This window comes from Cucurbita pepo, chromosome LG04, assembly GCF_002806865.2.
Source record: "Cucurbita pepo subsp. pepo cultivar mu-cu-16 chromosome LG04, ASM280686v2, whole genome shotgun sequence".
Classification (NCBI taxonomy): domain Eukaryota; kingdom Viridiplantae; phylum Streptophyta; class Magnoliopsida; order Cucurbitales; family Cucurbitaceae; genus Cucurbita; species Cucurbita pepo.
Genome location: NC_036641.1, coordinates 12,019,721 through 12,030,927, shown reverse-complemented (window position 1 = coordinate 12,030,927; position 11,207 = coordinate 12,019,721). Strand labels below are relative to the sequence as shown.

General features: G+C 39.4%; 3 protein-coding genes across 3 annotated transcripts in view; 1 reads left to right on the top strand and 2 right to left on the bottom strand.

Moving 5' to 3' along the window:
* The first annotated feature begins 185 nt into the window (after positions 1-185).
* LOC111794075 (transcription factor MYB1R1-like) lies at positions 186-2,367 on the top strand. The gene is made up of 3 exons (XM_023676204.1): positions 186-570; positions 778-986; positions 1,410-2,367. The coding sequence occupies exons 1-3, from the start codon at positions 273-275 to the stop codon at positions 1,833-1,835; spliced, it is 933 nt and encodes a 310-aa protein (XP_023531972.1). The 5' UTR covers positions 186-272; the 3' UTR covers positions 1,836-2,367.
* Positions 2,368-2,956: 589 nt separating this feature from the next.
* Positions 2,957-5,862, bottom strand: LOC111794089 (serine/threonine-protein kinase AtPK2/AtPK19-like). Its single transcript, XM_023676220.1, has 6 exons — positions 4,972-5,862; positions 4,802-4,884; positions 4,599-4,719; positions 4,344-4,517; positions 3,557-3,664; positions 2,957-3,473 (listed from the first exon to the last, which is right to left on the bottom strand). The coding sequence occupies exons 1-6, from the start codon at positions 5,647-5,649 to the stop codon at positions 3,186-3,188; spliced, it is 1,452 nt and encodes a 483-aa protein (XP_023531988.1). The 5' UTR covers positions 5,650-5,862; the 3' UTR covers positions 2,957-3,185.
* A 1,221-nt stretch (positions 5,863-7,083) lies between these two features.
* The window catches only part of LOC111793327 (transportin MOS14-like), a 13,343-nt gene continuing 9,219 nt past the window's right edge, over positions 7,084-11,207 (bottom strand). Inside the window, exons 16-27 of the mRNA XM_023675166.1 lie at positions 10,885-10,936; positions 10,487-10,642; positions 9,865-9,988; positions 9,662-9,743; positions 9,493-9,581; positions 9,333-9,407; positions 9,195-9,249; positions 8,621-8,740; positions 8,448-8,540; positions 8,213-8,358; positions 7,906-8,080; positions 7,084-7,771 (exon numbers count right to left, since the gene is read on the bottom strand). Coding sequence (XP_023530934.1) covers positions 7,493-7,771; positions 7,906-8,080; positions 8,213-8,358; positions 8,448-8,540; positions 8,621-8,740; positions 9,195-9,249; positions 9,333-9,407; positions 9,493-9,581; positions 9,662-9,743; positions 9,865-9,988; positions 10,487-10,642; positions 10,885-10,936 — 1,446 coding nt within the window. The 3' untranslated portion in view covers positions 7,084-7,492. The remainder of the gene's footprint in view (positions 7,772-7,905; positions 8,081-8,212; positions 8,359-8,447; positions 8,541-8,620; positions 8,741-9,194; positions 9,250-9,332; positions 9,408-9,492; positions 9,582-9,661; positions 9,744-9,864; positions 9,989-10,486; positions 10,643-10,884; positions 10,937-11,207) is intronic.

Genomic DNA, 11,207 nt, shown 5'->3' with positions numbered 1-11,207 from the left:
ATTAATTAATATTGGTTATTTTTTTATTTATCCGAGAAATATATAAAATTAGAATCAACACGTTTTATCCTGAGGCGTGTCTGCAGCGACCACCACGTGCCGCGTGTGCAGCTTGAGCTTCGTCTCTTTCCCCTTCCTCCTATATATACACCTGCCTCTCTCTGCAATTTGCTCCCTCATTCGTATCCGCTAAGTTTCCTCTCCACTTTTATGCTTTTCACAAACCCTCTCGCTGTCAACCCTGTGTTCATCGTCCTCGTCTCCACGTGATCATGCGAAGCATCACCGCCGCCGTCAACGAATCCGCCGCCACCGAGAACGGTGGCGGAGGTCCTGGTGAGATCATGCTGTTTGGTGTCAGAGTGGTGGTGGATTCGATGAGGAAGAGTGTGAGTTTGAATAATCTGTCGCAGTACGAGCAACCTCATGAGGCCGCCGATGTAATCGCCAACGATGACATGAACGACCCCGTTTCCGTCGATCACAAAGATGTTGTTGCTGCTGGTTATGCCTCTGCGGATGATGCTGTTCCCAACGCCTGTGGGAACCGCGAGCGTGAGCGCAAGCGAGGTACGACTCAGCTTCGGATCTCCGATCGCCTTCTGTCTCTGTCTTTCTTCTGGTTTCTTGTTCTTTTCCTCCTGATTCTTCTGGTTTATTTATTGTTCAATTTTTCGATATATTTAACTGAGTAGTAGAGTAGCTCTGTTATGTGATCGGAACGTACGGAAAGAAACTGGAGTTTTCCTTCTGAATTTACTGTGTCGATGATAATAGGTGTGCCTTGGACTGAGGAGGAGCACAAGCTGTTTTTAATTGGACTGCAACAAGTGGGGAAGGGGGATTGGAGAGGAATTTCTAGGAACTTTGTTAAGACTCGCACCCCAACTCAGGTCGCTAGCCACGCTCAGAAATACTATCTTCGCCGGAGCAATCTAAATCGCCGTCGCCGTAGATCTAGTCTTTTTGACATCACGACGGACACGGTAACTTACGAATACTTGCTATTCAATTTATATATGCCGTCTGTTTGATTGTTGAATCTGATTACTGATCGGAGGTCTTCATCCCGAATTCTTCGACGATCAAGTTGAAAATGGTCGTTGATTGGAAGTCAACTAGATGACTGGATTAATAATCAAGTAACCTGGCTATTTACGAAATCCATGACGAATTACTCTATGATGATGGATCGAAATTTTGTTTCAGTCGTACATTTTCTTAGAGGCGGACATTGACCTTTAAAAGACCAAATTGCGTAATTGATTTCGATTTGTTTAGCTACTGTTCTTTAGTTGACAAATGAAGGACTTGACTGTTATAACCCAAAATCTCTTTTTACCTCCCACCAACCCCAACAAAGTTCGATTTTCATGATAACTCTGATTTTCCTCTGTCCTTCCTATTAGGTCACGGCTGTTCCTATGGTTGAAAATTCGGTGCAGCTTCAAGAAACTGCTTCTCAATCCCATTCCTTGACTCCATCAAACCAACTCGAAATTTCCAAGAACAATGTAATTCCGGCGGTGCGAACTTTGCCATTTTCATTTGGGCCAACACCATTTGCCACTCCAACCAAGAATCCGATGGAAAAGGGTGGTGGTCCTGGAGAAGTAAGCACAGAAAAAGATGGACCACTGAAGCTTGGCCTCACGAATTCCATCTATTCCTCTGATCAAACTCCAAACTTGAACTCAAACTCAGCAATGGAGTCATCAGCTCTATCTCTTCGCCTTGCATTAACATCTGAGCAGAGGGAGGCTTCAACAAGACACTCAACTTTCCAGTCCATGCCTAGTTTCAATAATGGTGAGGGCATCATAAGTGCTGCTTGATAATTTACAGATCTGGGAAAAGTTATTGACAATTTAATTAGAGAGAATGGGGCTAGAGAGCACAGAAATTATTAGGCGACTGAATCTGATCGATCCAGTGCAGACCCGCTAAAAGGGAGTTGCTCCATGTTTTTGATGGCATCTGTGTAAGCTAGATTCTTGATGATTTCGCTGTTCTTGTCGGTAGCTGGTTACTGACACGCTATTCTCTGTTAGAATTAGAAAAGACTGTATTTGGTGGGTGTGTTGTCTCGTGGGCTCGGTTGTAGTTTGAAGGAAAGAATATCCAAGTTGGATAAATGGGTGGTGGTTGGGATAATGTATGTGAAAAAGAGGGAAGGAGGCAAAATTCCCCAGGATGGCTGTCCGTTGTTTTGACATATCTTTATCTCTGATAGTATGGGGTATCGGGGCCGTGTATTCTGTATATTTATGTGGTTTTGGTTCTCTTCATCTTATCCTCAATAACCTTTATTCGATGTAAAAATTTGTGCAATGAATTCTGAGCTTTAGCTCACCCTTTCTTTTGAAACCATTGTTCTTAACTAAGTTTGAGTCTATTTTAGGCATGAAATCCAAGCTTACTCCATTTTCCTGTGGTCAATAGGATTTAAATGAGATTTAAAGCTTCTAATTAATAGTAGCAGAACCTTACCTTATAGAATTTAATGGAACCCCCTAGTTTCAAGCATGTGCTACTCTTGAATCTGATCTCGTTTTCTTTGAACATTATTTCTATTTTTTTTTTTTTTTTTTTTTTTTTTTTTTTTTTTTTTTTNTTTTTTTTTTTTTTTTTTTCTCCCTCTATGGTATTAATTTATAGTTTGGAATCTTATCTTTCTATGTTTTTAACAATTTCCGAACCTAATGGAAAAAATTTAGGGATGTTGACAAAAGACCATTCTAGACATCTAAATGAATATAGTCACCAAACTTCACACTTTAATCTTTGAGGACAAACAAAGTGAAACATGGATGCAAGTTCAACATTTTTTAAAGTCATAATCCATCAATGATGTGATGTGATGCAACAAGATGAAATGGATCCAAATAAATAAAGTGAGTGACAAGAAGTGTAAAATCAACTTTAATTAACACTTGAGAGAGAATATATATATGTAAAAAAAAAAAAAAATGCAGCGTTGTTCATATCATATCCAAGACTTTTGATCACATGGTGAGACAGAGAAAGAACTAGAAAGCTTAGAATACATATTTGAAACTACCGGAGAGATTGTGAAGTAAGCAATAACTTAATGGCAGTATAGTATAGGACATGTACATACAGTTGCATTTACCAGTGTAGTATAGTATAATAAGAACATTCCCCTGTCCTCATCTCCAATCTATCTATCCAGATGATGAAAGCCAAGGGTCTGGAGCAACATACGAGTATCCGTGGAAGTGTCCTCCATCGGTTGGCGTTGGAGCTGGCGAGTCGTCGGGGGGCATCGTCGTCCAACAATTATCAAAATTTGCCGTGCAGTCATTTCCCTTGACATCCGGCTTGAATTTTGGTTGCAGCTCCCTACATTCCAATTTCTTCCAGTTCACAGGTCGAAACCATTTGTGATTTTTTATGTCCGCCCCTCTGTTGGGTCCACTTCCTAATCTTTTAGAAGGATCCTTTTGCAATAGCTGTGAAGAACAAGAACTCCCATTATATCGGTCATGAAAATATAGATTAAAACAGACGAAAATGGAGTTCTCTCTCAGCTTACCCCTCTGAGCAAAGAGTGAGCTTCAGTGCTCAGGTATGGTGGAAGTTTCACTTTCTCTTTGATTATTCTCTCTTGAAGCTTCTTTCTATTTGCGTGTGTGAATGGTGGCTGCATATAGTAAAAAACATAAGCAAACATCAGCAGCCACAATAAACACAAGCATTTGGATTGTGATAATGAATCAGCTGAAGTGGCGAGGGACTCCAATTCAGAGTTGCCAAGTCTAGTAGTCCAAGCTCACCGCTAGCAAATATTGTCTGCTTTGGTCCGTTACGTATCGTCGTCAGCCTCACAGTTTTAAAACACGTCTGCTAGGAAGAGGTTTTCATACACTTATAAGGAATGTTTCGTTCCCCTCTCCAACCGATATGGAATCTCACAATCCACTCCTTTGGGGGACATAATGTCTTCGCTATTTGAAAGAAGTTTTCACACCCCTGTGAGGAATGTTTAGTTCCCCTCTCCAACCAACATGGGATTTCACAATCCACCCCCCCTTGGGAGCCAGCGTCCTCACTCACACGCTGTCTAGTGTCTATCTCTCATATTATTTATAAGAGACCAAGCCTACCGCTAGCAAATATTGTCTATATTGGCCCTATTGTCGTCAGCCTCATTGATTTTGCTAAAAAGAGGTTTCCACACCCTTATAAACAATGCTTCGTTCCCCTCTCCAACCGACGTGGGGATCTCACACCAAGCATCACAAATGAGGTTGAGTTTCTAAACTAGGTTCACTGAAATTCCTATAGTTCTCATTCTTAGGACAGACTCGCCATTCACGTACCTTGCCACTAAGCATCTCATACAAAAGAACTCCGACACTCCACCAATCAGCATCCTTGTTGTGACCTTTAGAAAGCAAGATTTCCGGAGCCATGTATTCTGTTGTTCCACACAACGAATTCGACCGACTCGATTCATCAATTTCCTTTGCCAGTCCAAAATCCGTAAGGACAACCTGCACAAACATTCAAGATTCAGGAACACAGGAAGAAAATTCATTAGCCAGTACAATTTAAGAAGAAAGCCATGACATTACATGGCCATCAGCATCCATAAGAATGTTCTCAGGCTTGAGATCCCGGTGCACAATGCCGCTGTCATGAAGATGCGAAACAGCTGACACGATCTCAGCAGCATAGACCCTTGCCTGATCCTCACTAATCAAAACAACCCATAATCTAGATCAAACAATGTTCCTAAAGTATCAAAAACAAGTTCCTAACTGAGATTGGAAGGTACCTAAAGATCCCCTGCCGGTACAGATGGAAGAACAGATGCCCCCCATTTATGAAATCAAGAATCAAATAGAGTTTTGATTTGGACTGCGAATCAAAACAAACACGCAAAGATAAGCAAATACAAGTTCGTCTAAGCAATCAAGGAGGTAGAAGAGAAAGAAATGTTAGAACCTGGAAAGAGTAGCGGAGTTGAACAATGAAAGGGTGCGAAACTTTTGTGAGAATATCTCTCTCAGCCTTCATATAATCCACATGATTCTTCTTTATAATGGTATCCTTTCTCATCACTTTCATGGCGTAAATCCCATCATTATTGGGACCGTTTCCTTTCGAATCCCCTTTCTTCCTCACTAGAAAGACCTTCCCAAACGCCCCTTTTCCCACAACTCGAAGAATATCGAAATCCCCAACTCCAACCTTCCCCTCTGAATTTTCTCCACCGTCATTCTCGCTCTCATCCGCCCCCTTCTCCTTCTGAACTCCATCGCCAGTTGAGATTTCAAGGTCATCTTCTTCCTCCTCGATCTGTGATTTAACTTCTCGGAAAAAAGAAAGGGAAGAAGGGGGAGTTAACCGTGGAGACGGACCCACAAACGAGTGAGATCTGTTATGAATGACCGCTGGTTGTTGTTCATTGTGCTGTGGGTCCCCGGGGAAAGATGGTAAAGAGGAATTCGTGGGGCCGAATACGTCAGAGAAGTCGAAGTCAAGAAGGGCGGCCGTGGATGAAGAAGGAGGAGGAGGAGGAGGAGGAGAAGAAGAAGAAGAAGAGGAAGGGAGAGTCAATTTGGTGAGTTTGGCTGTTAGAAGGGCGTGCATGTTCTTGTTAGGAGTAGATGCATACACCATTGCTGCTGCTCGGCTTGAGAATCCAATCGACGAAGGAAACCCCAAGAAGATCGAGGAAATTCTCAAAGCCAGCCGTGAAATGCTTCGAGGCAGGCCGAGAGCGAATGAATCACATCGTAGTGAAGATCAATAAGAACAGGATGAATGAACAGCGCAGAGATAAAAGATGAAGAAATGAAACAAAGAAAGCTTGCGAATGAAGGCTGGAAGAAGAAGAAGAAGAAGAAGAAGAAGAAGAAGAAGAAGAAGAAGAAGAAGAAGAAGAAGAAGAAGAGAGATGAATATAGGAGGGAGAGAAACGGGAGACGCGGAAAGGAAATTGGTTTGATCTCGAATTGACCATGGAAAAGCTTGCGAATCGGACGCCAAAATCCGCCCTCTTTTATTTTCTCTCTCATTTTCGCGGTAAACAAACACTAATTATATTATTCAAATATTTATTTATTTATTTATTTATTTATTTATTTATTAAAAAAATAACAGAATCTTTATCTTCTCTCAGGAAAGGCAAGAAGTTTCATATGGTGGGGTTGAAAATGATGGTGCTTTACTTTACCAAATATGTTTCAATTTTCCATATATATATATATAATATATATAATTAATTAATTTATAATTGTGGCGGCTGGGTTAAGTAATGGGATTCATTTTATTTTATGAATTAATTCTTTTTCTTTTTTTTTTTTAGAATAAGTTATTTTGAAGTCCACCTAGATTAGATTTGACTTTTAGTTATGCTCAAAATTTACCCGAATTTTGGTGGATACACTGATATCGTCAAATTTAATTAATTAATGCATTTTTTTTATTTAAAAAATGTTATAAATTATAAACTTTCAAAAGGGTTATGTTTTAAAAATTATATTTCAAGGAAAATTTTAAGACTAGAATAGCCTATATAAACAAATCTCTATTTAGTTAAAGAAGTGAATCTAAACTTTAAAAGGATTTTGATTATTTAAAAATAATTTATATTCTCAATATTAAAAACCCGTCAGATGGACTGCTCGTCACACTATGGAAGCTGGTCATGCTCGAAGTCATTACCTTAACCGCAAGGAGGAAGACAGGACTAGTGACTAGAGTGAAGTCATAAGAAAGTAGCTATAGGCTACAACTCACCTGCATGAAGTCAAGACTCACTAATAATCATCGATCAGTCGGAATTCTTTATAGGACCTTGTACACACTGCTCGTCACACTATGGGAGCTGGTCATGCTCGAAGTCATTACCTTAACCACAAGGAGAAAGACAGTACTAGTGACAGGAGTGAAGTCATAATAAAGTAGCCGTACTGAAAGGTGCGGCTGGATCAACAACACATGAAATTCCAAGTCGACGAAATAAAGGAGAAGATGGAGAAAGGGAGGCTCAAAAGCAGACAAAAATTTGGGACAAAAAGCAATATACAATGGAGAGAGGAGGAAAGGACCATATAGAAACAAAGTTTCATTTTCATTCACTGTAATAAATTACAACTGTGTCGTCGTCAAAGCCATTTAAACCCCCAATAAAAATGACATCCCAAGAGACAACATAGAAAAAAAAGAAAAAAGAAGGAATAAAAACATGTGACCACCACCAGTTTTTTTTCTCATTACAACCACCTCTCATTAAAGAAGATATAAAAAATGAACATTCTCCTTAAAATTTGGAGACTGGAAAGGAAATGGATACACCAAATGAAAAAGAAGGGTAAAAAGAAAAAAGGATGAAGATGAAGAAAAGAATAGAACCAACCGGCATTGCACCTCAACGCAACACTATATGGCAGAGGCAAGCCCAGGCCGTTGCAAAATGGCCTTCCTCTTTGTAACACCCCTCCCCCCACTTTCCCCCTCTCTATGATACAGGCAACAGATTCAGTTCAAGAGGCCTCAAAGCTCCTTGAACTATCTCCTGAACGTTTCTATTTCGTCGACATACGTCTGAGAGCTCTTCTATTGGTACAGCAAGTGTATTTAGGTCGCACCCTGATGCTGCATCTGATAACGCTTTTAAAAATCTTGACCGCTCTTTTTCAGTAACAGCCGTTGATGGAATCAAAGAGACGCTTTCCTTCGCCCACTCCAATGCTTGCGCTCTATAAGCTCGAGTTAACGATAGTAGTGTGTAAGTCACCTGGGAAAGAGGGATGGGATCATCAAGTGATTCTTAACAGACAATGGAGAAGGGCAGAGTAAACTGTGACTAATACAGGTAGCATTGTCAATTTAAAATGCTCATGCAATTATTCACATGAAAACAAGAAATACCGGCTCTAATCGAGAACTTGGCAATGCCCCCGTCAAGGCTGCAATCAAAATTCGAAGGATAACGCAACCTCGAGGTATAACTATTGCATCCCTTCTAGATATATACTCTCTTTCGCTTAAATTTGCAAGATCAAATACATCAGCCAAGAAAGTCAATATTGAATTTGAGGCTTCCCTGCGGAGAAAAATAAAAGGGTCGATCAGTATCAATCGCAACTATAGAAATGTGATGAACATGATCAGATTTCCTGAGTGACCCGAGAATGAAAACCTTCACGAGAACAAGAGCTGGGAGATGAGTATATACCTGTGCTGTACTGTGATTCCCACCATTGAACAATCTATTAAAGCTGTGAACACTGAAGATGGAATAAATAATTGGGGGCAATAGCGTATACATCTCGAAGCCAAGAGAAAGCAGTCATCAGCAATATCAGGCCTAGCAGTAAATTCCTTTCAAACAAAAGCAGGAACAACCAATTAGCAATTCAAATAGCACCAGAGTTGAGAAAGATTACATCTATAAGCTACCTGCAGCCTACCTGAATATTTGTGAGAAGACGTGTCGTGTGCATGAATAATGCTTCGATCAAATTTTGGAGATAGCTTGCGCAAGATGGGTCAGATCCAAAAATCTGCAAGGGAAATTGGCAGCTTAACTATGAACTTTACACAAATCGAAATTTAAAAGCAAGGTGAGATATATGGCCCAAACCTTTATAACTTCACTAGATAGATAAAGAAAGCAAGGCTGATGGTGCTGTTTATATAGACCTTGAATTTCTTCCAACATCGCTCCAATTGTGACTCCCATATATCTACCGGAGGTTCTCACCTACAGAAAGTAAACTGGTAATATATTCAACCGAACAAATTGTTTCTTTTCATGAAACATAACACTACTAACATAACTATTTCCACTCAATAAGTGCCTCAAAATAAGACATTGATATACTATTACAATCTAGACATGAATCAAAGTCGCTAACGGAGTTTACATAAGTTGATATATTTTAGTATTCATTAGGGATAGCTATATTACAGCTATTCTTCATTATCGATCATCCAACTGAAAGTATGATGCAATATGCAACATCTTGAGTCACTGCCGAGACACCCTTAGTTATGACAAATATTATCTGAACCATAGTGAATGCAGTCCAAATCAAGCCAATACAATTCAAGTCGGACCAAGTCACTCCTTTTTAGTTTCAATTTTTTCCAGGTGAGTTTTCAAACCACGAATACTTTTATTAATGAGCCACCAAAAAGAAGATCGGCAAACCTACAGCATATTTACACGCTCGGCAAAGAGATTCCATTGTCCGCATGTCCCAAGCACGGCTAGAATCAAATCATTAAATAAAACCAGTTAGGAAGTTTAGAATAGAACGTAATATGTAGTTAACTCAATTAAAAAAACTTACGTATCGAAGATGGCTTTAAAAATTGGCCAAAGCCTCTGTATTGCATCTGCAACAGCTTCGGGGTGATTTACATATCTAAAGTTGATTCCATTAATAGATTTAGAATATATTAAGAGAATTAGGAAGAAACGAAGATACAAAGGTTGGACATTTATCACACCTGAATATATATGCAAACCGGTCAATATGGACTGTCAAATCATTAGAAGGCTTCTTATTCAATACTTCTAGGCCTTGATTGACAATTTCCTGAATATTAATACTGAAATTTGTTATAATTTGTCAGAAAGATGAACTAATTGTTTGAAAGGGAAAGAAAAAAAACCGACCTGCAGAGGAGCGACAACAGGCAAGCACAATGCCTCCAGAGCTCTCTTTGCTTGATCGGGCACAAGTTCAGTGATAACCATGCTGCAAAGAGAAGAAAAAAAGAAAAAGAAAAAGAAAAAGAAAAGAACGAAACAGTCAACCTTGGTCCAAATATAAAATCCTGTTCAACCAACCGTCTTCAAGACATTATTAAGATATGTACCTTAATGCTTCCACGAGGTGCAGTGAGTCCTCAGCAGTCACCTTCAAACTACCTTCGCCGTTGACTGTCATATTATATATGTGGAAGAGACCATCTAAAAATCCACAAAGCTTTCTTCGGCAATCTACTTGCAAGATAATGAATTAATAAAGTGGAATAGTGATAATAAAGCTTGAGATAGTAACGATTCGGGATCTATTTTCTATTTGGGGCTATGCTACTTGAAGTACTCCTCAAAGCTAAACAAACAAGAAATCAATGGGAGTGGTTGTCACCCCCATAACCATTAGCAGCATGGTAAAAAGGCATCCTTCATTCTCTCACCCATGTATCTAAGGATATGGGTGTGGCAACCACATAGAATAGTATTTCTAAAACCACAGCATGCTGACGCTTGCAAAAATGCAATTTCAAAAATAATTTTTTTTTAATTAAATGTGCAGATTGCTGAAAGAAAGTAAAGTAGTCTAAATTATGAAATTTATTGGCATGCCACCATTAAAAATGCTAGTTTTACTAGAATTACTGGTGTAGTTCACACTTGAAACCAAAAATTTTAACTTTCCTGATCGAGAAAAATACAGAACTAAATGGAAAGCAATTTTGAAAAGAAATTTTGTACCAGCACAAATATGTCTAAATGCCAGAGCTGCAGCAGCTGCAGAATCCTCAGATGTGCTCATTCCACTCATGAGGATATCAATTACTGAAGGTAGTATCGATTTCCCACTTGATGATGCATCAAGCCACTTCGAGTATGCTCCAACAGTGTAGCACACTGAAAAAGTTCGATCAGGCATAAATATGTATCTTGATAAACGAAGTTACATACAAAAAGACATCTACTGGGAAATTGCAAAGACGTTGATATAAGTGGTTAGTAGGACCTGATAATGAAAACCAAGTCAAGAACAGTGGGTGGGAGGGTGATCATCTACCAAATTGACCCATTCAATGGAAACAAGAATACAATAATAGCATTTAATACACCACACTAAGCAACATGTTGCATCCTGTTACCTGTCTGAAGTAGTTGTGCTTGCTGAGGAAGCTTTGGAAGTAAGCCCATGACCTGAGAGATGTATGGAAAAGCCAAGTGTGATTCAAGAATTAGAGACATAAACCAGCAAAAATAATAAATTACAAGAGAATGGGCAGATGCAGAACATAGGAAAAATGAGATTTTAACAATGAACATTTCTCTGGCAAGAACTTGAGACCACATTCTCCAAAGATGTTGGAGTACTTCTGATACAGTCCACCATTATATAGACCCAAGAATGAGCATTCCTTTTCATTTCTTTAATTTAAGTTAATTTCTCTAAAAGGGGGGGGGGGGGGGG

Coding starts and splice junctions, on each gene's coding strand:
- LOC111794075 (XM_023676204.1), top strand. CDS start 273: ATGCGAAGCATCACCGCCGCCGTCAACGAATCCGCCGCCACCGAGAAC. Junction 571..777: donor CGAGCGTGAGCGCAAGCGAG/GTACGACTCAGC, acceptor CGATGATAATAG/GTGTGCCTTGGACTGAGGAG. Junction 987..1,409: donor TTGACATCACGACGGACACG/GTAACTTACGAA, acceptor CCTTCCTATTAG/GTCACGGCTGTTCCTATGGT.
- LOC111794089 (XM_023676220.1), bottom strand. CDS start 5,649: ATGGTGTATGCATCTACTCCTAACAAGAACATGCACGCCCTTCTAACA. Junction 4,885..4,971: donor AACTCCGCTACTCTTTCCAG/GTTCTAACATTT, acceptor TTTGATTCGCAG/TCCAAATCAAAACTCTATTT. Junction 3,474..3,556: donor CTCACTCTTTGCTCAGAGGG/GTAAGCTGAGAG, acceptor TGTTCTTCACAG/CTATTGCAAAAGGATCCTTC.